A 26,537-nucleotide genomic window follows, 5' to 3' on the forward strand; every position below is an offset into this window, starting at 1 on the left:
TTTTTACTCCTGTGAAGTGTTATTTTAATACAACATGGTGTGGTTGCTCATCAACAATTAACTGTTGTAGTATAAATGGACAATTGACTTTAATTGACATTTATTTTTGAATTCGTATTTTGAACACAGGATTGTTCAAATGGTATGCAAAGCTCATTTTCTTGAGACTGACATGGATTCAAAGGTTAGCAAGCAATACTGTTTTATAAGCATGGCAGTTTGACATAAATATGCACATTATCTGTAGACAACAAAGCAACAGGTCATTTTTAAATAATAGAATATTTTCTAAGATTAGTATAATTACTAAATAGATTAACGGTTTTAATACTATTTATTGGAGCAATCAGATTAATTATAAAAAAAAACAATGTCCCTTTGACAAAAAATACCAAACGGATGTGTTTTCAGTGATCTTTAACAAAATGCATCCATTTTGTATGCATTTTCACTTAATTTTTATCCTAGAACCCTGTAATACTGCTTCATATTTTCATATAATTTAGGGATATACAAACATGGCCCTACAAGAAAATACAATATGAATATACAATACATATTTTCATTAGCTTCGTAGACAAAACACTAAAAATATGGTCTATAAGTATCTCCTCATTAAAGAGGAATCACAAATATGCATCAGACAGTACATTCAAATAACATTTAGGCATCTCGGCATATGCAGATTTTTTCTGTATCTTTACCAAAGTCACACAAGCAGCAGTAGAAGGTGAATATGCTATCACAATAAACAGACGAGTTTGAGCTTTGAAAATTCTCTTATGTAAAACAGCTGCAAATCGACGTCAGTGTACATTTCTACTCATTGTTCACAAACTCTCCTGCCTCCCAGCGCAGAGCCATGGCACTTTTACGTCGACCTCCAGTATAGGGTTCAGGAAACTAGTGAGAGAACAATAAAAGTGAATTAATTTTCTATTTTTTTCTTTGAAATAAAAAAACATTATGCAACCTAAAATATTTAAGATGACAATCATTTTAATTCCATGTTGTCGATACAATATCCAACTTTTGCTCTGACACTGAATGTATATTTGCATATACTTACTCGATGATCACATGACAAAGCTGAACGATCCATTCTGCATGTTTTCATCGGAGATGATGGGGATGATTTACATTTAATTGGCACATCATCTGCAATTAAATTGACAACCAAGAATAAATAGATCTTGCAATGTTTGCAGTCTCAGTGATGTAGTCATTAGTTCAGATCAACAGAATGAAAAATTCTGTCTGTATTTTTCTCTTGGCATGAAATACCTGTAAACGATGAGCAGTCCAAACGGTTTGGAGACATCAGGAAGTGATCCTTCGAGTAAACACTGGCTCTTTGACGCTTGAGTTCCTCTTCTCGCTGCTTCACTATCTTAATCTCCTCATCAACTAGAGATATCGTACTCCTGGACCGCAGCTTACAAAATGGGTTGTTAAGGAACATCTTCTCTTGGGTTTCCTCAGAGGCAGAATTCAAGTTGAACTCAGATGAACTTCGAATGATGAGGTTCGATGTTTCTAAAATGATGACATTAGGGGTACCTTCAGATCTCCAGTCAGCAGATTTAGAGGACACCATTTTCCCATGCCTTGGACTTGGAGGGAAAGGCTCAGGCTCGAGGATGATAACATTATTGGCAGCCATGTCTTGTTTTTGTGCGCTCTTGGTTGGTGAGGAGGTAATGATAAAAGAAGGCGTCTGGTTGTTGAGATATTTGAATATAACTCCATCATCATTATCATCCTGGTCTTCTAACAGCTTCCTTTTCTCATCGACTTCTTGGCATAGTTTTCCAGGGTTCAAGTTGACAGATCTCGCCCTTATCTGCACACAGTCACTGGAGTATGATTTTGACATTCCCCTCTGACGCTTTAGGTTCTCCTCACGGTCCAAGGTTAAACGAATCTCTTTCTCAATTGGAGTCTCTGGATCATCAAATGGTGATCTGTAACTAGAGTCGTCCAGGCCTGAATCCTCAGAGCAAGGGCTGAACTGGGTGTGTGCGTAATCCTCTAAAAGCAACAAGTTATCAAGATCCCTCTTTGGCCTTTCGATGTTGCGGACAGGTGTATACATGAAACTGTGACTACCTTGGCAGGTGCCGGATCGAGTTGTTGGTGTGCTTGGATGGTGTGTCAAGTTTTTCGTTTGCTCTTCGATCTCTAGCCACTGCTGGCGAGCAACTTTGAAATCCACATGTTCTGTACTGACGTTCTCGCTTTTCATTTCCTGAATCACACAATAATCTTTCGGCACCTTTTTGCTGGAATCGGATTTGACGGAATCAAATGAATTGCTCTTGTGGGTTGCTCTTGTGAGCTCCTCATCATCTTCGGAAATCTTGGACAAGCCATGGAACAGGGTAGTAGCATTGTTAGATATATCTTGGGGTTGCTCAACTGGCTCATTTTCGGGTTGTTCTAGCATTTCTTCCCCCACCGGAATCTCCAGCTCTTCAGTTTCCTTCGAAATGTCCTCAGTATTCCCAACCGTAGGTTTTTGAATAAAGAGTTCTTGTGCACTTAGCTCAAGACTGTCAATGTAGGAATCATCATCTTCCCTATTTATGGAGGAAGAGAAGATGTTCCTCCATTTCTCATCGTTTTCGCTGTCTGATGACGCCGCAGCTATTTCGATCTGAAGACACTCTTCTAGCTCATCTGGGTCATGGCAAGACTCTGTGGAGACGTCTGACAGAACTTCCTCTCGGATGTGGTGCTCAAGGATGGTTTCTTCTGGATCTTCACATCCATAACTTTCTACAATGGCTTCCTGTGAGTCAATACCCAATTGGTCTAACATATCTCCATCGTCAACATAATCTGGTTGGGGTGCTATGTTCTCCATTGGTTCCTGTCTTAGTGAATCTTGTCTCTTATGCGTGACATCAATCTCATACATGCTCTCAGCACTTGACGGAGTGTCAGATATTGAAGAGGTAATTGACTCATTGCGATAAAGTTCTTCTTGAGTATCCTCCAAGACAAGCGCCTCTTTCGCACTGTAAACATCTTCCAGATCATCAGCCTTGGTCTCCGTAGGAGGTAACCCTGCTAAAATGTCAGCCACAACTTTTGTACTAATGGACTCTAAAATGTCAGCATCATAACAGACTTGTTCATCTTTGTTTCCTGTGTCCTTGCTCTCAGGTATCTCAGTCTCCAGGACTTCCATTTCACAATCAATTATGTTAGCTGTGCTGGAGTTTTCACTTGTCTCCATGGTTACAGGCTCAGACAGGGACTTCTGCTCTGTATGCTCTGGATTTTCAGGATGAGAACAAACTGCAATCTCTTCCAGTCTATCCACCTCTTCAGGTTCAGTCGTAGCTCCCTGCAAGAGAAAAGGACGACATATAAATTTGAAAGCAGCAAAATAAATCTAATTTCCCTAATCACCAAAACATTCAAAGCATGTTAAAGCTAATTTGCACCCACTCATGTTTAGAACAGTTCTTATGTAATGCTAAATTTCCGAGAAAGTTTTTCAGGGCTAGGTTTTCAGTCTTAAGGGGTTACCTGAGCTTGAGCTGATTTGGTTACAGTAATGTTCCTTGCAAGAAGTTCTGAGTTTAAAACCTGCTTGACAGATAACTTTAAAATAAAACCACAAAAATATTTAGAAATTGTTGCACAATTGCATTTTATGTTGAGTAATTCATTTCTGTTCTTTAATGGTTCCATAACCAATTTGAGGAACAGATTCGATTCTGTTGTTCATTTTAAATAAGAATACACAAAAAAATTAAAAATAAAAAGTGGCACATTGTCATATAAACAATGTTTTAGGTCTCACAAGCCTTATGTTATGTAGGCTATAGTAGGCATACAACACATATGGTATCAAATAATTAATAACGAAATGAACAAATTGCAATCAGTAGATTATGTGAGATTGATACTGCTCCAACTGATTCATAAGTTTTTCCGTATCCCTAAAAAACGGACTCACTTCCTGTGGGAGTGATTTACTGGTTTTGATTCACTAAAAGATCAGACTCTATGAATTCTTGTTTTAGAATTACTTTGGATATAGGCTTTACGTGTCTTTTTTCTGTGATTAACTAAAAAGAACAGGCTCATGATATTCATTTCCTCGAGAATTAGACTTGATTTGCACTTAAAAATGATGAATGAGACACTATTAGTAGACTAACTGATCCGCCCGCATCAAAGGATATTGGATTCATATGCCTTGACCGTTAACAAAACTGAACTTTGTGAAAATAATTTGGTCTCCTTTTTTCAGACCAAACCTGTTCTGAATTAGAACAGATGCAAAATAGTAGTTGTAAGAGGGAAGCACAAAACAGCCTATTTAATGTAAAAAAAAATAAAAATAAAAAAAGCCTGGTACAGATAGTATTCTGAGTGAAATAACCTCAAGTAGATTGCTGCATCCATTTTTTCAGAAAAGAAGAAATGAGATCACACAATCACAAATTCTAATGGGAGCTAGGATGAGAAAAAGTGTGTGTAAGCACTCCTGAACACATCAAGCAAGTTGGATGTTTTTTCCCCTAATGTTGAGGCACAAGTGTTGAAAGACACCATGTTGTTGTAATAGCACAGCACTTCAAAAACAGGTTAGTTAAGTGTTATACTGCATAAAAATTCTTACCTTTTGAAGTGTCTCTGCCAAATCGCACCTTTTTACATCTGTTTAACGCATAGTGTGAAAGCCATTTTTAATGTCTACAAACAGGCATTTGAAATTCACCTCGGCTTCCTTATGTAATATATCCAACATTTATGCCATATATGAGATTATTCAAGCGTATAAAAATAAAGTAGAAGCAATTGTTTACTATTACAGTGATTTTTTTTTCACAAAAGTGGGTTTTAGTAGGCAGAAATAAGTAGATTCATTATATAAGACTGCAGAACTGGCTCTTCTCCTCATGCATGGAACGTTTGTCCCGCAGTTAATCAGCACACACTCTGGATCAGACCAGGGAAAGAAGAAAATCCATTGTGGGTGAAATCCTCTGACTGAACATCCTCATTGACCACAGATTTTTTTTTTATATGTATATTTTATTTTCATATATCTATACAAATTGAGAGGACAAATTATTTGAGAATTAACAATCAATCACAGACTGCATGTCATTATTTGTCTGGTTTTGTTGATGCGCCACTGCAGAGCATTTGATCATGGCAGCTTGTGTTGTTTACATGGATTTTTCTGATCTCATTCGTACCAAGTGCCAAGAAAGAGTGTGATCTAACGCTCAAACTCTTTCCGACAGACGAAATCAGCTGCCATGGGGATTAGAAAGGGTTTAATTTTTTTTCCCTCAGAACATCAAAGCCACAATTACACTCTTTCATGCTGAACATTATGTGATATCAGTACAATATGGAAGTTGTGCTGAAATCAAAATGCACAAATTGACAGCACCATTCACAGATTTCATAAGCTGTTTACATCACTTGAAATGGATTGAAATACTTTCACTGTCTAGCTTTTCCTTGATGCCCATTTGGTATAATTACCACCACTGCATGAAAGTCTCCGCAATCATTCAAAACTCAAGCGGCATGCTAATGCGGCCACTAAAAACAGTCAAAATTGTGTGAAATTACCATCCACTTCAGCGCCTGCCCATTTCACCCCAATCAAGCTACACAAAGGCACAAAGCCTCATGAAAATGACAAGCGTTAAGTGTTAATTACCATGGTAACACCCCCCTACCCGACTCCTCCTCTAGCAGCTCAGCTTGTGAGAAAACTTCAACACTCTCACACCCTCTCCGTCTCAGCATTTGTGTCATGACAATCTGTATTCCATAAATTATTCAGTGACATTAACATTTGCATTGTAGACAGACGGAGGTACCAGCGTGTCCCAGTACCTACCGTGAGCTTTAGAAACAGGAGCCAGAAGGAGATCATCTCCACCTTGCCAAAAAAATCTTCTCGGTGAAACCTGTAAGCACTCTGGGCTTGTGCAAATATGCTGTGGATGCATGAATATATAGTGAACTTGGTCTGATACGAGAGTTATTGGCAGAAATGTCATTGCGAGTTGGCCTGATGTCAGTGGTGTTGGCGTTAATGGTCACCTCAGGGCATCTTCCTGGTACAAACACTCAACTCTGATTGGTCGCTCCATTGTTTTTGCTGACTGATCAATAAGTGGCTTGTCAGAGAGGTCATGAGATATAATTTCCTTAAATGACTTCTTTTAGGAAGTGATGTCATAGGGAATGCAACAGTTTAGGGTGGAGCTATCACTAATAAATACACTTGAAAAATAAATTTTTGAACTGTTTCAGTTGTGTGAAAAAGAAAAAGAGCACTTTAGGCTCAAGGTTGCTCTATTGAGAATGAAATAATAACCTCCGTGGAGCATCACAGTAAGAGGTGCTGGGGGGCCAGAGCGTAGGTGGCCATTCAGACATATGTGACTGGCACTGAGCCCTTGGATATGTTCTCAGATGAGAAAAAATGTCACTATGCGGCATGAGAGCACTGCGGACTAAGACACAAATGTCTCAAATGTAGAATTTCGAGAGCTTTATCAGCTTGAAAGGAAAAATGACTTGAATGATAGTGTTCGTTTTGTTTATACATGACCATAAAAAAACTGATTACATTGTACTTTTCGAGAAAATATTTTGTGAAGCTGCTTGTAAATAGTAAAAAGTGTCTTTAATACAGCAACAGAATAAATATGAATAAATATATGTGAATGAAGAACAAATAATACTTTAGACCTTTACCGAATATGAAAAGGAAAATTAAATGCATATATTATGATATAAAATGGTATATACAGTCTGTTTATAAAATTATGTTTATAAAATATTATTATTAATAATAACATAATTTGTTCATTTTTAGAAATATTATAACATATATAAACACAGTTTAAATATATATATATGGCATTTAGATGTCATAGAATGTTACAGTGTTAAGTGATTAAAAATCTGAAATATATTTTATATTCAAGATTATAATCCATTATAATACAATTTTCAGTTATAAATGTGGTTTCAATTTATAAAGTATCATACCTGATTTTAAGTTGTATTATAAGCCATTATGAATACTGGATTTTATGAATAAATGTATGCATGCAGGCTTAAAAAAGTTACCCATATTTTTGCTGACATATTAATAGCAGTTCATGTGGCTTCATGTGGTTCTGCTCTTCTCTGCATTAATGGGAGTGTGAAATGGAGCAGGAGACTTTCTCATCTGTAATCATTTCCATAGAGGATCCATCCCTGTCTCACATTTACCCCAGGCACACACACACACACACGCCTCCACTCACCCACGCGGACACTTTAATTCACTCTAAAACACACACTCACACACCTACACACACATACACGTTCAGCTGTGAAGCCCAGTGCTGATGTTGTCTGTCAACATCTCAGATTCCACGTTTTCTGAAGTGCTTGAGGTTTGTACAAGCAACCTGGGTTTATTAAACTTTCACAGCTTCTGTTTCTCAGGTTGTTCCACAGCGATGGCAACATTTTCACACTTAAGAGTCAAATCAGAGAAGACGTTGATGAATACAAGACTAAAATAATGGGTTTTATTGATATGGTTGATCCATAATTCTAAAAAATCCATAACATGCCAGCTTATAAAAAATGAAACAATTATACATACCAAATATCAATGCACTGATCTTATTTCTCACATTTATAATGCAACAATATTAAGTCTCATATATAATACAGTAGAAAGAGCAAACAAAAATCTAAATCTCTAAAAAATACAGACTGCAGATAAAAAGCGTACACTCTCACACATTTGTTTGCAAAAAATCAAGTCTCTTTAGACCATATCAGCACAAATCCAGTAAGTTTAGCATGTGTTTGTCATAGCATCTCAAAAATATTATATTCTTTACAGCACCCCAGAAGAAAATATAACAGCAATCCAGCACAATCTCCAACAGCATGACACCTAAACAAGTTTATTCACCCCATAATTATTTTCATAAAGTAGAAGTCTGACTATTCATAAAGTTCTCAGTGTCCTACCTTGTGTGTTACGAGCAGAGAGAGGACAGGGTACGTGCTCAACGATTCTGTCTTGGCTGAAGCTTTGCTTCTCTGTAACCACAGAGACTGTGACTTACTCTGAATGTACCAGAAACAGCCAATAGCTGAGCAGCCTCAGCCGTTCCGACACACACACACAGTCGCACAAGGAATTTCTTTAAATCTTTCTGTCAATCAAGCATATTCTCAAGGTTTCATGTAATGGGTTTGACATCTTTTGAAAATCGGCCATAATACGGTTTATGACTGTCCTCTCAAAACCTGCCCTCTGCACTGACACAGTGGCCAAGACGAAGATCAAGTGACTCAGAAATAATATTGCAGTTGTAAACACTTGTCACGTCTTTTAGACCAATTTTGATGTGAATCATGTCAGCTGTAAAAAAAAAAAAAAACTACTGTATATTACTAATAATTTATTTTGTCATTTTACTGTAAGGCAGGATAAATTTACTTCCTAAGCAAAATGTGTAAAATACTAAAACTTGTTTATTAAAAAAAATTTAGCTTGTTTTCTGAATAAAAGTTTATTTAAATATATTTTTTACTCAATTTATAATTTTTCCTGCTTTTATTTTCTCTAGAAATTGCTAAATTTATGGTTAACAAAAAAGTTATTCTCTCAAAAAAATATTTTAATGTATTTAAAATAGTAGTAAATGTATATTGTTTTAGGGATACAATATATATATATATATATATATATATATATATATATATATATATATATATATATATATATATATATATATATATATATATATATATATATATATATACCAGAAAATAAGACAACACCACTGATTAAAAATACAGCATACTGTATTTTTTTCAACCATTTGTTAAACAAAAGAGTGATATCAGTAGTGTTTAAATATAATTTCTGGTGCAAAAGTAAGTCACCAGATATTTTCCCTATTTGATTTAAAAAGAAAAAAAAGAAAAAAAAATTACCAACAAACAGCATTATTTACAGAACAGTCAAATGAAGAACATTATGTACAACATGAAATGATGAACAAATGATGTTTTGGGCACTCAAATATGATTCATGTCATAAGCATTTATTTATTTATTTTTCCAAATCAGTCTCTTAGTCCTTTCCATCCTCATCAGGCAATACAGGATGTCAACATCTGGAGAGGTTACATGTGTTTTCCTAGCTGAGACAGTCTGATTGGCAGCGCTTTGGAGAGGACAGTAAAAATACTTCAGTTTAACCACACCTAGATATTCTGCATGCAGGTGGTTAGTTTGTTTCAAACAAATCCAAATCCAGTACAATCCAATCAATCAATTAAATCAATTGATTTGTCGGTGGCCTGTCATTAGAGAAGATGATGGGATTGCAGTTAACACATTCATCCTGCCCTGGCGTGCCAAAATCAGGGGATGACAAAACAGTGAAAACAATGAATATGCAGAACGTTGATGATTTTAGCATTAATTTTGTGCCTTATGTAATGCAAGGCAAGGATTATTACATAACACTCTCTTTAGCAGATGTTATGAACGACCTCTTGAGCAGACACAGCATCTTAAAAGCTACCAAGGACAAAGTGCTCAATTATAGCTGATGGACGGGAACGGTGTATTACTCTGGTGGAGAAAAAAAAAGAGACAAACTACCCTAAATCACACATTAGCTGTTGGAAACGGGTGAACCTATAATGAAACTAAATAATAACCGTGTGTAAAGAATGAATATTGGTTCCAAAAGATATCTTAGAAAACTATTATGTTTTATAAGCCATTACAGACATTTACCACTGCCACCATAACATACATATTTTTACTACAATAATTGACTATGGGATTTCTTTTCTAAATATTTTATTTTTGACAGTGTTACCACAGTTTTTACAGGTTTTTCACAGTTTTTTACTATATAGCTATCATGGTATATTTTTGTGTTATGGTAAATCCATAATAAAAGTATTACTTGTGTACTAACAAAAAAAAATGTCCAAAGCAGCAAGTTAACATATCGAAGCGTATATTTATGTTTTTTATTATTAATCATATCATATCAAAACAAAACGTATCAAAAAAGTTTGATTTCATGCATGTCATGCATTTTTCCAAGTGTGGATACTTCAAATATATGAAACCCTGACAAAATGTGAAGATATAGACCACTAGGTGGAAGTAAAGCAGCAAGAGTTTACTTGATGAGATGGGTTTACTTTAATACTCCTCTGACAGATATTTTAGTTGATTTTAAATCTTATCTAGTATTTTTAGAGTAATGTTTCTTTGCTTTCTTAAAGCATTAGGTATCATGGACTGAGAATGAACATTTCTAATTGTTTATACTGTATGTGACTCATGTTTAACCATAATACATTAACTAATTTATACAAATAAACATGTTCAAAATGTATTGGCATGTGTAGATATTAGCATTAAAAGATTAATAAATTGTATGAAAGTGGTTGTTCATGATACCTGAAACATAAGAGGAATTGTCAACCCAAAAATGAAAATTCTGTCATCATTTATTCTCATTTAGATTCAGTCTATGACTTCCTTTCTTCTGTGGAACATTCCATAAAAAACTTTGAGATCCAAACAACACTGGAGCCAACTCGCTTCAGTTGTTAAGGGATTTTTAGAATATCTTCTTTTGAGTAAATAAAGAGGAGTAATGGTGATTAAAGGCACATTCACACCAATGATGATAACTATAACAATAACTATAAAGTTTTAATAATCATTTCAATTCTGTGATTATTGCTTTATTGTGATTTATAACATAAAATTTGAATCACTGATGTCACATGGACTATTTTAACAATGTCCTTACTAGGCACTGAACATTTCAGATGCATTGTGTCTATGCAGGGTCAGAAAGATCTCAAATCTTAATTTGTCGGATCTTAAAGGTCCCGTTTTTTCGTGCTTTTTTAAGCTTTGATTGTGTTTACAGTGTGCAATATAACGTGTTCATGTTTTGCATGTAAAAAAACCACAGTATTTTTCACACAGTTCACCTATCTGTATACCGCTGTTTTCACTGTCATAAAAACAGGCTGATGTCTTCCTTGTTCTATAAAGCCCCTCCTTCAGAAATACGTAACTAGTTCTGATTGGGCCAGCGGTTCCTGTGTTGTGATTCGACGCAGCTGAGCACACACCGCCCTCCTGGAAACACGATTGGGCTAGTTTTGAGAAGCAAGTGGGCAGGATTTGTTTTGAAAACCTGGCAATGCTGATCTGAACGCACGTGCTGGAGATGTACTTATAATCACAGGAGAGTTTTTACTGATGCGCATGAAAATCGCATTAAATTTTTTTTGCACAGCCCTAACATCTAGTTAACAAAGCTAAACAGCTTTGCCCTTTGTGTAATAAGTTACAGAAACTGTTAAACGCACCAACTTAAATAATAAAATACACTTACTGGTTGTGGTCCATAAACAACGCCTTCTCCAGACAAAGAGGGAACTGCTCCATCTTTCAAGAATAATCTTTGTGCAAATCCGGCATTATACTGATTGAGATTGAGGAAGCTGTCCTCAGCAAAATGTGCTGCACATAATTTTACATGTGGATTATAATTTTCGGGAACCGAGTTAAACATAAATTGTAACCATTGATCTCTAAGTACAGCGTCCCTGGGAAGGCCAAACAAAGGTGATTGGACTCCGAGATGAAAATAACAGCGTTTCGACGACATGGCGACAAACACAAACGCAGCTCTTCCTCTTCTTCCGTCGGAGCGCAACAAGACCACGCCCCCTTTTTGTGTATTCATGTGGGCGGAGGTTAGTCAAAAAAACTGTTTTAGTGACGTCATTACTGCAGGAACAAGAGGGATGTAGTCCAAACAGGTCGTTTTTGTAGGTGAATTCTGTTAAATAAAATATCTCGCTTGGCATTGAACTTTGAGCTTTAGAATTTTACAGATATTATTTATACTCTAACAACAACATTACACACTTTTAGTGGACACTTTTAGAACATGGGATCACGAAGAACGGGACCTTTAAATCACTCTTAATTCGTGTTCTGAAGATAAATTAATGTGTTACGGGTTTGGGATGATAGAATGTTCATTTTTGGGTGAACTATCCCTTTAATGTTAACATATGGAACCTTATTGTAAAGGGTTACTAATAACTCAAAGAAATGCAAGGAACTAAAAGTTAGTGTGGAATTACAAAACCAAATTGTCTTCTCACTCCTCGAATGGTACCTGTGTCTGTCAGGTCTCTGGTTTCATTTCCAAGCATCTGTCTTTCTGAGCTGGAGGTTCTGATGGCACTAGGCCTGATCTCAGAGCAGTACACCATATTGTTGGGTTTGAAGATCTTGCTGCGATAGCCCAGAGGGTGGTACGACAAAGAGTCTTCATCATCATCATCACTAATGACTACCAGTTCAGCCTGGATTCCTTCATCTTCTTCATCTGATTCAACGTTCTGATAACCCATGAAGATCATGGTAACAGGTTCACCAGATTCCACCTCAGGAGGGAGGAAGCTCATAAAGTTGGCACTAGAGTCTTCCTTTTGATTCAGAGGGGAAAACCGTCCAAATCCCAGTCCAGAGTCTGCTGTTGGTGTTATCCGAAGCTGTTCCTCATACTCTTGTATGGGAGAAGATGCTGAGCTGATTCTGGTTATGCCGCTGTATTCGGTATTAGCATATGATCCATTTTGAGCCAGTTGGTTAGTGCCCATATACTGGTTGGTTTTAGTGGTTGGAATGTAAAAGGCTTCTCGTTTGGTAAAGTTCTCAGCCTGAAAGGGACTCTGGTTCTTATTGGGCATCTGAAGGCCATGAAGGCTGATGTAGCCTCTTTCTGTCCTCTGAGGGGTTGTAGGTCGACTGAATGGGCTTGAAAACACTGCTTCGTGGTATTCCACATCTGCTGGGTCTTTCTTCTCTGAGGCTTTCATCAGAAGTTCCTCTACTTCAAGAGGGCTCATCTCATTCATGTCGTTTTGGGAGCCCTGTCCATCAGGTGGCAAGGCATAGACAGATTTATGCCCATCATCATAGACTTTGATGCCTTGGTGTTGGAGATCCAGAGATGCGATGGTGGAGGTGGAAAGGATGTGACTCTCACCAGTGCGGAGATCTTTTTCCACACTGATCTTCATGGTGTGTGTAGCTGAAGGAAATAACAGTGTTAAACACAAACCAAATCAAGAGATAAAAAAAAAATTAAATATATAAAAAATATTTATCAGTAGTTAAATATTTTTGAAAATATGTTTTTTTACTATATTTACTGAGGCTGCATTTATTTGAAAAATACTGTAAAAACACTTATATTGTGCAGTATTATTTTTATTATTATAACGATTTACTCAAAAAGTCATATTTTTAAATGCTATTTATTTCTGTGGTAAAGCTGAATTTTCAGCATCATTAATCCATTCTTCAATGAGTCATGATCCTTCAGAAATTATGCTAAAATGCTGATTTGGTGCTCAAGAAACATTTCTTATTAATATCAGTGTTTTGCTGCTTAATATTTTTGTGAAAACCATTTTTTTCATACATTTTTTTTTTTTTTTTTAGAAAGTTCAAAAGAACAACATTTGTTAGAAATAACATTTTAACTGTTATTTACTTGGTGCCGGAAATATTCTAGATAATATGATTAACATGCATAAAAATATCCCCATACCCGTCATAAAAACACTGTACCACATGGGCTCTAGTGGCTTATTGCTTTAATAAAAAATGTGTCATCTTGCAGTCTGTAGCTAGATACAATATCCTGTACAGCTGGTGATATTTTGATTATTGTGCCTCTTTCATAATTCTGTGTCATGCTCATAATCACAGTCACGGATAACATCATTTATATAAAAAATTAAAACAGCATTTACATCCCTTGAATTACTATAATTACAGAAATGGACAGTTCGATGACATGTTTGCACTTTCTAAATATTTGTGGAATATTTCAAGTGCTCATTATATCATCAAATAGTTGACAGTGGTGTAAACAAGAGCCTTCGCTGTACCCTTTTTCTCCTGTTCTTCATCAGTTTCATGTTTTCCTGGCATGACACTTCTCCTCTTGGTTTTTGGGGTATAGGACTTTGGGACATCAGGTATGGCCGTGTAGATGTATTGGACTGGCTCTGTAAGAAGCAATGTTTAGGTCTGTTGAGGAAGTGTCATGGGAAATAATGCTGTACAAATAGCAATATAGCAAGAAAAAAGAAGAATTTTCTTTACCTGGACGGATATTTGCGTTTACTTCCTGCAGGGAAATACAGTAGTTTGTGCAGTAGCAAAAGCAGATTTGATGAAGAGATAAGAAGAACAAAACCATACAAAATGCAAGCCGATCCCTTCCTCACAACAGCAACTGGCATCAAACTATTTTATCTTGACGTCAATTTGAAACCGAGGGGCATCTTCACAGCATGCTGCATTGTAATGATTTCCCTTGTTCCCAACTCAAAAGCTGATCCAATTTAAGTGGCTCGCTGTTGTAATAAGCGGTAAGGAGTCTCCAGGCCTTTGAAAGTGAATACACAAGCAATACCTTTATGATGTCCTCTGGAGTTTTCTCCACCTCCTTCAGTTGTTTCAGAAGAATCTCCTCTTTCGCAGAAAGCTCCAGCTCTTGTGTCTCAAGAACCGCAATTTCCTGCTTTATTCTGCAAAAGATGCAGGCGATTATATTTATATATATTATTTATACACATATTTATTGATATTTTGTACTGATTGTTCAGTTGAGCTAAGTTATATTTGCATGAAATAATTTTTACTTATAAAAGCATAGTTCATCCAGAAATGAAAATTCTGTCTTGATTTACTCAACCTCATATCGATCCAAACCTGTTTGACTTTATTTACTCTGCAGAGCACAAATACAACGTCCATATACAATGAAAGTAAAAGGGGTGCAAAAACATTGGACACTACTGATTTTTGTTGAATGGAAAACAAGTAATACTGAGAAATTTTTCAATGTATCTTCTTCAGTGTTTTACAAAAGAAAAAAAGTTACACAGGTTTAGAAGTAAACAGGTGAGTAAATGATGATGCAATATTAAATTTAGAGTTAACTATGCCTGTGTGCAAACAATTTGAATTTATAAAGAGTTTCCAGAAATCCTGATTCAGACCCAGACCAACATGTTGGAAACTGATTATTATTCATGTATTATTTGTTTGTATACAAACACTTGATTTCAGAACAACACACAAAAAAGTGCTGCTTTTATCAAAGTCACTCTAATGGCACCTCCTTGTGTCATTTTTCAGTATTGTTCGATGGAGTTTTAGTTTCAGAGTTTCAGAATGATTACCCTCATTTATGTTTTGTTTGGGGCCATGAACCTATACGTCAAGATTACTTACAGGAGATGACAAGCCTCCTCTGTCCTGGTATTGTGGGGATTCTCATCAAATTGCTTTTTCGCTCTTAATCCATCTGATTTCAACAGCAGCCATCATACTGTGGAGTCTATTTATCAAGAGAAAGCTCTTTGGCGATTTGAGTCCTTTAAGGCCTTCAAATCGATCTTAGCAGCTGCTGGAAAGCAAACTTCCTTTCCATCCTAAATAAAGCTCCACAGGAAGAAATCAGGCAGGGAGTGTGTCTCCCAGCACTGTATGAGAACTCTTATTATAAGTAAAAGTGTGGTTCTAGCTGAAAAAAGATTTTTTTGTTCTCTCTCTGTTATTTTGTCCTTTTGTTGCATCCTTCCTGCTTCAGGTACGACCTCTTGCATAATGGTTGTTTTTTTCCAGACAAAGCTTGTTGTAAGTCAGCAGGCTCTCACTGCGGATTGCGTAAGTAGACAGTTTATGTAATACTGTGAGTGAGGTCTGTCTGTCTAACCCTTGGCTAACACTGAAAGCCCATCACAGTGGTTAAACAAGAATAATCTTTCATTAAAGAGGAAGCTGTGAACCCTGCACACCATTAGTGATAAGAGTTTTTTTTCCCTTTTCATTTGTGGAGATGTGAGAGTACCTGTCGATATTGCTCTGCAGGAGTTTAGCCTGCTGCTGGTTATCTTCAGTCTGGGCCTTCACAGATTCCTGCTCCTCTTCACTCAGGGTGCTCAATCCGTCCATCAGCCATTGTTCCCGTAGAGTTTTTTTCTGTATGTTCAAGGAAGGCCATAGCATCTTGTGTCAGCCAGTTTATTTATTTACATTACAGTGTTGTAAATTAATAATAAATGACACCTTTACAAATTACCTTATAAAATCACAAAATGCCAAAACATTCTGCTGCAATAATTTAATGATCATATTAAATATGTTAGATATTTATTAGATATATGCTGGAAAGATATTGTATATTTCAGTATTTCCAAACATGCATCAACTGTTCATCTATTAATATTTATTATTCTTTTAATAATAACATTTGTATTATTACATATTAGAATATATTTAATAACAATATATATTCTATCTCTATAAACATATATGCATGCATATATATATATATATATATATATATATATATATATATATATATATATATATATATATATATATATATATTATTTACAAATAATATATATGTAATATTATCATATCATATAAACTATTAAAAAAAACAAATTCCATATACACATTCATGTATTCCATATAAAATTATAGAGAGAATATGTGAATGCATTTATTTTTAGGTAATTTTTTAATTATATTTTTTAAATAATATATCACTTTTATATATTGTATTGTTATATTATGTATCCTGTAATATTGAAATTAGGATACCAATATAATAGGATACATAATATAACAATACAATATATAACAATTATATATTATATAAAAAATATAATTAAAAGAAATATATTAAAATAAATGCATATGCAACTTTTTATATTTTGATTTTACACTATTTTTGATATATTTGTAATTTATTTTTAATAAGATTATACTGTTATTGTGTAACACACTGTGTGTGTGATTAAACAATAATTTTAATTCTGTAAGTATTATAATTATTACTCATAATCAAAATATACCTTTAGATATTGTAGTTTTAATTTCTCTTCTTCAATATTTCTTCGTTTCTTTTCTATCTCCTCTCGAATTCTTCTTTTGTCCTGTTGAGAAATCAGAGTCATCTTATGAGAAGTAAAAAAGATCCTAAACCTTTTTTCATTTCACCTTGACCCCCGTGTTCTTTTGTTGTTTATTTTTCTATAAGTGGCGTTTAATGTCTTGCTATTAACACAAGCATGCATGCTAGAGAGATTTAATATAGTCTTTTTGAGAGGAAGGCTTTGCAGCATTATTTTTAACTCTCTAATAAACCATGACTTCATGTATAATATGAACAGCTCAAAGGCTGAGTATGGACAGAAATAACACATAGACCGATTTCTCTATAAACACTCTTCAAGTGTTCTTTGATAGAGAACATATACTGACAGAAACAAACAAACTTTTAAAGCAGGTAAACATAGATGAATCTTTCGGATTTGTTGGATGGCCAGTAATGGTTGAGTGGTTCATTTCATTAAGGCTGACGAAGTATCACGACTACACTGTTAAGAGAGTTGCTTTTTCCTGATTTTAAGGTTATCAAGGTTACCAGACATAATTCAAATGCAAAATTCATGTGTTATATACTGTACATGTTTCAGACAGGTTTTGTGAGCATCAACTTGACAACAAAGCCAAATAACAATGTATCCAGTGATAATATTTCACTTGCCAATATAAAACCTCAATTGTCTTTTACACAAAACCAAAAAGAATACAAATCCAGCCTGATACTCACTGTTATAGCCCGCAGTCTCTCTCTCAGCAGGGTTTCTTCCTCCATTATGATCCTGACACAGAAAGAAAGAGAGAGGGTATAAACAACCTATTCTTGCTAACAACTTAGCGTCAATGTCTGTCTAGAAGACTAAGAACAGGTTGGTAACAAGCTGTGATTGGCACGTGTGGGTTGGCATGAGAGAAGTTTTGGTAGGGGGTGACTTGACGGTGGGCGTCAGAGCTGGAAGAAAGAAAAGAAGTGCTGGTGGGGCTTTTCTTTTTATGCCTGAAGGATAAATGTGAACATAAAATATGAAAGATGTACATGGTTTGAAGTGTGTGTGTGTGTGCTCTTGTTTTTGTGACATATCAGGACACAACTCTGTATAATGACATGGGTATGACACAGGTATTACAAGGAGAGGGTGACTTATGAGGACATAACCCATGTCCCCATTTTTCAAGACGCTTATAAATCATACAGAATGAGTTTTTTTGAGAAAGTAAAAATGCACAAAGTTTCCTGTGAGGGTTAGGGGTAGAGTTACAGTTTGTACAGTATAAAAACCATTACGCCTATGGGATGTCCCCACTTTTCACAAAAACAAACGTGTGTGTGCGTGTGTGCGTTTGTGTGTGTGCTAGCTAACCATAACTGTCATAGCTGGCATGTCACTCTTTGACACTTCATGCATCAGATATATCCACATTGAGTGCTTTGTCTGGGACAGTGTAACATAATGTCTCGTGTCAATAAATAATAGATAAAGAGCGCTGTTGAACAGACAGAACTAGCTGGGTCATTTCATTTCTACTTAACAGAAGAGGTTGTTAAGTGCTGTCAGATCAAATAGTTTTCATGATGCCATGTTTTTAAAAGAAATGGTAATTTAAAAGTGAAGTGTGTAATTGATGCACCAAATGATAATAGTGGCACCCAATGGAGTTGCAATGATTTTTACATTTCCTGGAGAAAAATGGTACTTCTCTGTACAGTTGGTCTGTAGCAGATGTAGCCACTATGAAGTGTCTGAACAGACTGAAAATAATTTAATTCAAAACATTTTTCCATCAGAAATTGCTAGTAAAGTTCACAAAATGTATTCAATTCTAATTATTTGAGTAAATAATCATTATTCAAATGGATAGTTCATCTAAAAATGAAAATTCTGTCATTAATTATTCACCCTCATGTTGTTCTAAATCCGTTTATTTTCAGAACACAATTAAGATATTTTTGATGAAATTCGAGAGCTCTCTGACCCTGCATAGACAGCAATGCAACTACCACATTCAAAACCCAGAAAGGTAGCAAGGATATAGATGTCCATGTGACATCAGTGGTTCAACCGTAATTTTATGAAGTCAAGAGAATACTTTCTGTGTGCAAAGAAAATGTGTTCCAAAGTGTACCACGGTGAAGATTGACATGGAAGAGAAGAAATTGTTTAATAAAGTCATTATTTTTGTTTTCTTCATGCACAAAAAGTATTTCATAACTCTGTAAAATTAAGCTTGAACCAAACGATGTCCTGACTACGTTTCTGTGCCTTGACCATGGTAGGACGTTTGCTGTCTATGGAGGGCCAGAAAGCTCTCGGATTTCATCAACAATATCTTAATTCATGTTCCGAATATGACCGAAGGTCTTACGGGTTTTGAACGACATGAGGGTGAGTTAATAATGACAACACTTTCATTTTTTGGTTAAATATGCAGTCATTTAATGCATTTACGAACACTACAGATGGTTTCCGAACAGGTTTCCCTATTGCCAATTATGTCTCTGCACATTAAAAGGGAAAACAACAAAGTATTTTCACATTAATTTCAGCTTTAAATCATTTTTGGTGCATGAAAAGCAAGTGTTGATCTGATTTATGAAGAGATGAAGCTGAATCAGAAAAGTTAAAACATTACAGTGCTCTGTAAATATCTGCTTTGTACAATTGCCCAGTGCAGTATTGATGTCATATACCTCAAACTTCATTCAAGGCCATCTCTCGGACTTGCAGAGCAAATGTTGTTGGGGTAAGAATAACCCGCTAAAGACAGACCTCACCCCCCTTTGTACAGAAATAAATACATGGCCAGCAAGATATACACTCTGCTGTCACAGGTGGACTGCAAGGTTACATGGCATTCAAATTACAACATTTAGTTATGAAACACACGTGAATGACCTAGCTCTCTGGGGCCAAGAACAGAATATGACGTATGAATGTGATCTGCTCCGAACAAACAAAACAAAAAAAAACCGAGCAAACATTTCTTTCCCCATGTTGTCATATTTTCTATTGAAACAAGAAATTTGTGGCAATATGTTGTTATTTTATTTTATTTTACTCATGAATTCATTTGTTATTTATTATTAATAATTTCCACTATTTTCCATTTTACTTTGCATTGCTTAATATAAAACTAAAGTAAAAAATAAATGAATAATAAAGTTTACTTTCAACTTTTAGGTGGACACTAACGTATAGGCTTCAATGCCAACACATATGGGCAAAAAGTCACAGATGTAGATTTTAAGAGGTCACATCCTTTGAAAAACATCAAACTGTCAATATTACAATCAATATTTCCTGATTTTGCCCCTCTTTCTCCAGCTGAAGTGTAATTTTAGCCCCGTCTGACAAGTAAAGAGTTGTGGAAAACAGTGGAGAGGCCATTGCAACATGCGTGCTAAGCACTGTCACGTGTGGCCTTTGGTTAAAAGGTCAAGCTTGTTATGTCCATTTCTTAAACACAAACTGTTCTGAAGACATATGATGTCTTAGATGAGGTCCATCTGACAGCAAATGTGAACAGGCTGCCCTGAGTGTAATAATGCCAGCTCAGATTGCACCCTTCTGCTCTGGTTAGTGACTGGGCACCTATCTTACAAATAGATCTACAAAAAAGCAAACAAGCACATGTTTTTGTGATCTAACGCCACTAGTGACCTTAACACGTACCATCAGTGTCTTATTTACCCTGCAGATTCCCAAGGGAACCAGCAACTCGCAAACAAAAATGACATTTCCCCTGATGACACTGGTGTTCGTGCTGATAGTGACCCATCATCTCTTTAAATGTCTTACCACTTAACAAGATGCCTTACTAATTTGAGGTGCAGCTTAATATGTCAGAGAGAGATGCATTTACCCACATTAGTGCATCAGGTTTTGTGAGAATGTGCACTCAGATGTCCTCACATACCCTGACACTTAAAAATTATTTTTATTTTATAAACAAAATAAATATCTAAATAAAGAAAAACAATAATTATTTTCTGCTTTGAATAACAAACACTTTAGATTGTATTTTGGAAATGGTACCATGATAATATTGTATTTTACTGGACAAGAAGAGGAAAAGAATTACACTAACAATTAAAGGTTTAGACACTACTTATTTAACATTATCTTGGGGTAATATTTTCCAGCAATAAAAGCTGTGAATAAAAAATGTATTATGTTCTGAAATTACACATTAATTTATCATTATTAATATCGTCCCCAAAGGTTTTTTTCCCATTGAACACATATTTCCCATTGAAACAGGAAATTTCTGGAGAGACATTTTCACATATTTATTATTCATAATTACTAATATTAAAAAAGAGAATTTAGTTAAACTTAAGTAATTAAGGCTATAAAACAACAAATGAATGTATGGGATTTAAAAATAAAATAAAATAAAATAAAAAAGTCTCTATAATGGATATTTAAAAAAAAAAAAAAGTTAACTTTTGGGAGTAGACTAGAATAGATGCCACCAAAGCTAACAAATATGGGCTTAAAGTCAAAAATGTAAAATAAAATAATCCAGTCATTCTATAGTGAATATATATATAGTAATATATATATATATATATATATATATATATAGTAATATAGTATATAGTATATAGTAGTAAAAAATGTGTAATCATTAATTAAAGAATTCCATAAGCATTTAGAACATTCAACCATATAAGATAATATAAAACAAAAATAAAATACATTTGTCCATTTATTCTATATATTTTTCAAAAAGTTGTGAAAATGTGTAATAATTAAAGATTTTTTTAGATCCTTAGAAATGCGTGACATTTTGACTAGTTGTGTACTTTGCACAATTACACAAATAAACAAAACAGTATATTAATATGTTCATCATTTAGTATTTCTGTCTGATACTGTCACTCTTCTATAGTTCCACTACACTATAGTAATAGCGCTACAACAAATTTCCAATGAGACCAAGTAATGTGACACAAGAGAATTATCATTCTAGTAAAAAAACAGTCTACAGGCATCAGAGCTTCAGTTTCATTCGCAGTACAATAATGAGCTCACAGTCACAGTTAGTTGTACTGTGGTCATACAGGGCAGGACAGGGAACGGCTCCTTGCCTCAGAAGATATTTACCTGATTTTAATCTGACCTCTTTCTCTGTCCTGCTGCTGTACCTACTCTAAAAATACCACACCGACCATGAACAATAATAGAGCTAAATACTTTGTGGATTATATGACTTCAAACTGCTATGTTTAATTTTTTAATGAAAGCTACAAACGCTCCTTTAATTTTATAACTGCAGTGTTTAAAAAATGCTCACATGGAAGAGCTAATTTATGCAATAATCTAAATAAATTATGCCTGTGAGTGGATGGATATTATAAACACAAGTGTGCGTGCTCACACACACTCTCACATACACCCACATGTGCTTCTGCATATAAATGTCTCCTAGTTTAATGTTCCAAAGCACTCCAGATCCACAGACTGGAACTCTAATTCCTGCATCCAGAATTCCGATGCATTATCATTCCTCTCTGCCTCAGTCAGCTCAGATTACAGCAGCCTGCCAGGGTTCAGACAGAGAGGGAATTAAGACACCCAGTGTGGCGACAAACAGGAGAAGGTCATGCTGGTTAGTCCTGCCCACGCTGCTTCTCACTGCCAGGCCTGAGATGGGTGCTGCGGCAGAACATAGCGTCCGTCTCACAGCTGGACTGTCAGCAGAGGCTGAACGCTGGCTGAGTTATGGGCAAACGCTGGCCCTCAGCCTCGCTTCATGCTTGAGACTCGTCACCTGTTAAAATATCTACTTTTCTCCTCCTTCTCCTCCTCCTCTTCCAGACCATGCAATCACTTTGTTTTTCTGACTCAAGCCTCACAAGCAGGTCCCCAAAAAGTAGTACTGCATGGTATAGTCATGAGATGGAAATATTGATATATATATATATATATACTGATAATGTTTATGGATAATCAAAATAATCAATTTGTTAAATAAAATTTTGTGTTTAATTATAATTCGAATGTCTATCAGATATTAAATATTTTATGACTTATCTTATGATTTTCAGATATTCATTTTAATCATGTTTATTTTAGAAAGACATTTACATAATATGATCTGTTAAATTAAATTAATATAAACATAATGACCTTTTAACATACAAAATTGTAATCACAGATAACTCCTTTATATAATTATTTTTAATATATTATTAATAATATTCATTTTCGTTACTTTTTTTTTACATTTTCATTAAAATCAGAAATGTCTATAGTGTATATAATTTGGATTGATGAGTATTAATTTTTATTACTTTTCTTTTCATTTCTTTTTTTTTCTCAAGTTCCCTGTAGAAATTTTTTTAATGTACCAACTTATTATTTTGACAACTTTTGCTTTTAAAAACTCCATAATATTACTGGGGTTTACATGACCATGGGATCTCTATATACACTATGAAATTAATTTATTGAATTAATGTATTTACATGAATATGATAATGATAATGTTTACTGTAAATCCATGCTAGTTATTGCACCACTACCATATCTAAAAACCAGCATAAATCCATAGTATTTTGTAACTGTAACTATAAAATATAATATGACAAAACTATGACAATGGCTGTTAGATACTATAGACAGTAAATTATATACTCCATCGCATCACAGTACCATTTAAATGGTATATGAATATAGTACAAAAAAGTAATACCATGATATATATTACCATCAGTGTACCATAGTAACGACACAGGAACTTCAAAATCTGAAACTCAATAACTCAAAAATGTCCTAATCCTGCTGTAATCACAGCAAACAGACAGACGGACAGATCAGAGATCAAAGGTTTTACGGTGCATGATAACACTGATCAAACAACCTCATGTCTGACAGAGACGGACAGCTAGTAATCTCCAGTCTCTAATCTAATTTCTAATGGTTTAACAGTCAAATCCCTGGGGACTGAAGCCCACAGTGTCTGGAAAACAGAGTTCATCTGCCCACTTCCTGTTTCAAAGCATTCCCAACGAATGACAGTAGGTGTTATATTTGAGGAACTATTTAAATAAACCCTGAGATGTGAATTAGTTTTCAATAATTCGACAGTCTGATACCAATTAGTCATCAAACAAGAACTACTTCCTTACACCGCCCAAACTGCTGTAAATATTTCTAAACTTTGTTGCAATTCAAAAAGAATATGGTAAAATGAAATTCAATGTAATGTAGTCAACATATCTGAAACTAAATCAGAGCCCTGCAGTATAAAAAGTATTACACAGCTCTCTGGAATTCTGATTGGAAAATTGCAATCTTCTGCTGTCAAATATTTTGTATAATGACCGTTAAGCATTAATATCGACTGGTCCAGGTTACTTATTTTCTCTCACAAATCCTTGTCATATTTTAACAAATGTTTAAATTTGATGTGTTTAATAGATTTGTTTAATGTCAAAGTCAGTTGTTTCTTTTTACTAACATGTTTTGCTAAAAAATAATAATTGCTTTGTGCCATTACAAATTTAAAAAATGTCTATTGATTAGACACATTTTATGACTTTATTGATATTAATTTTACCTTTCAGCTTAAAAAAAAATCACCAGATATTTCTGATATAAATAAGTACTGACTTCAGTACTTTTTCATGAATTTTAGTGAATAGTGAAATTCTATTTAATTTTTATTTCATTTATTTATATTATTATATAATTATTATATCATTATATAAAGTAATAGTAATGTAAATAGTGGATATAATTGTATAACTTTTTAAGATTATTATTAGTTTTCATGATTTTTTTCTTTTTAAAATTCCCAAATATTATTGGGAATATTATATTTTATATGGACAGCAATTTGAGGGAATGTAATAGTAATTGTGCGCATGTTTTAGTACATCGAGGGAACAAAATAGTTCTGTAAATCGTGCACACATTTTTTTATTTTTTTTTTTTGTTTCATGTCATGTGTAGTGCTCCACATGAATTCATATGCACACCATTTAAAAAATACTCAAATGAGACTGATGGAAATTTGTAACATAAATATAAAATAAAAAAAGGAAAAAAAATGTACTTTCTCCCATATTACACTGGTCTCTTTATTTTTACATAATAAAATAATTTCAACTTCAATGATATGTATTTTAGATTTATTTATAATAATAATTTGGTAACTAGCCCCATAATGAGACAAATGATGCACAATCAATCAGTTATCACAAAATAACCCACTCCGCTTCATGTTTGGGTCCTGATCACTGTCAGTATTTTATTTGTTAATGTAATGACCAGTTGACTAAACATTATAATCACTTAAACATTTTCAGAAACCCATCAGATTAAAAATCAAGAATGTATAAAATGAGATACACAAGTATCAAACTTGTATAGAAGCAGTGTGCTAGAATAATCACATGCAGTCTGATTCAGAAATGTGGGTGGAAGACAGAAGCACATCCTCTCTCTCCTCTCTTGTGATTATCTGTGTGTGTACCGTTCACAGGTACAAGCCTTTACAAGACTTCCTGTCACTCGCTGCGGTCATCTGAAAGAGAGGGGGTGTCCCCGGCGAGGGTGATGCCATCACAATGACGCAGTAAGACTCCTGACACACAATAACAAACTGACCATCTAAAAGTCAGACCCCATTAAATCAGGCTTTACGGATCTCCTGTCATCTAGTCAGGACGGCGGGAATAAAGGCAGCAGGCTTAAAGGAATTAAAAGCCTACAAATCACTGACACACAACAACATACTTACTTTTCATTCAAGCATGACTGTACAACATGATTGAACTAACCGGGTAACCAAGAAGCACAAGTCTTCCAAGTACTATCAGATTGTTAAGTGGCAAGCAGCAAATTACATTTAGACAGATAATATTGTCACATTAAGCTGAATGACATTAAACAGACGATATTTAGACAGAAACACAAAGGGAACGACACTCACCGTTTGCCTTCTGCTGATGCTTTTAGTTGGGATGTGCTGACCACAATTCAGTCCGTTCATTCCAGCATGGTTGCATGTGTGTATAACGATTGTGTGTGTGTGTGTCCAAGTGCGGTTCCTGTAGGTTGAGAGTTGATCCTGTGTTACCATTCACTGGCAGGCTGCCCCACTCTATCTCTCTTTAACTCTCCGATTCTCTCGCTTTCTGTCATGCTATCACTCTCTCTTTCCCCCTCCTTCTCTTCGTCCTCTCTCTCTTTCTGCTCTCAGGCTTTCAGAGCTGAGCTGCTCTTCCATGTGTTAGCCCACGTACAACTGCAACATAATGTGCCTACTCACACACACACACACAAACACACACGCACCTAGAAAAGCTGTTGTTTCCCTGAGACGAACATACTGACACACAATTGGCTAAATTACTCTCCGAAAGTGGTAAAAAAAAAAACACAAAAAAGAAAAAACAGCACAAAGGGTTCGCAAACACTCTTGGGTTTTATCTAGGGCTTTGTCAAGTGTGTGTGTGTGTGTGTGTGTGT

At 35.0% G+C, this 26,537-nt stretch overlaps 1 protein-coding gene across 4 annotated transcripts; it reads right to left on the bottom strand.

Annotated features, from left to right (window-relative positions):
* Positions 1–83: 83 nt before the first annotated feature.
* On the bottom strand, positions 84–26,308 carry palmdb (palmdelphin b). 4 transcript variants are annotated; one of them, XM_059524965.1, is made up of 9 exons: positions 25,999–26,308; positions 17,786–17,837; positions 17,025–17,105; positions 16,010–16,140; positions 14,567–14,681; positions 14,254–14,278; positions 14,037–14,156; positions 12,251–13,171; positions 3,197–3,352 (listed from the first exon to the last, which is right to left on the bottom strand). In XM_059524965.1, the coding sequence occupies exons 2-9, from the start codon at positions 17,828–17,830 to the stop codon at positions 3,339–3,341; spliced, it is 1,452 nt and encodes a 483-aa protein (XP_059380948.1). In that variant the 5' UTR covers positions 17,831–17,837; positions 25,999–26,308; the 3' UTR covers positions 3,197–3,338. The 4 variants fall into 4 exon arrangements, with proteins under 4 accessions (XP_059380945.1, XP_059380946.1, XP_059380948.1 ...); XM_059524964.1 differs by lacking the exon at positions 3,197–3,352 and adding an exon at positions 9,096–9,238; XM_059524962.1 differs by lacking the exons at positions 12,251–13,171; positions 14,037–14,156; positions 14,254–14,278 and adding exons at positions 84–903; positions 1,070–1,158 and having other exon boundaries at positions 1,285–3,352; positions 25,999–26,283.
* Positions 26,309–26,537: the final 229 nt, after the last annotated feature.

This window comes from Carassius carassius, chromosome 35, assembly GCF_963082965.1.
Source record: "Carassius carassius chromosome 35, fCarCar2.1, whole genome shotgun sequence".
Taxonomy (NCBI): domain Eukaryota; kingdom Metazoa; phylum Chordata; class Actinopteri; order Cypriniformes; family Cyprinidae; genus Carassius; species Carassius carassius.

Bases quoted from the DNA above. Each gene is read 5' to 3' on its own strand.
- palmdb (XM_059524962.1), bottom strand. From the start codon at position 17,830: ATGGAGGAAGAAACCCTGCTGAGAGAGAGACTGCGGGCTATAACA. The intron at 14,682-16,009 runs GTACTCTCACAT...CATCTTTTGCAG, and splicing joins CTGCAGAGCAATATCGACAG to AATAAAGCAGGAAATTGCGG. The intron at 904-1,069 runs GTAAGTATATGC...TTCTCTCACTAG, and splicing joins CTTTGTCATGTGATCATCGA to TTTCCTGAACCCTATACTGG.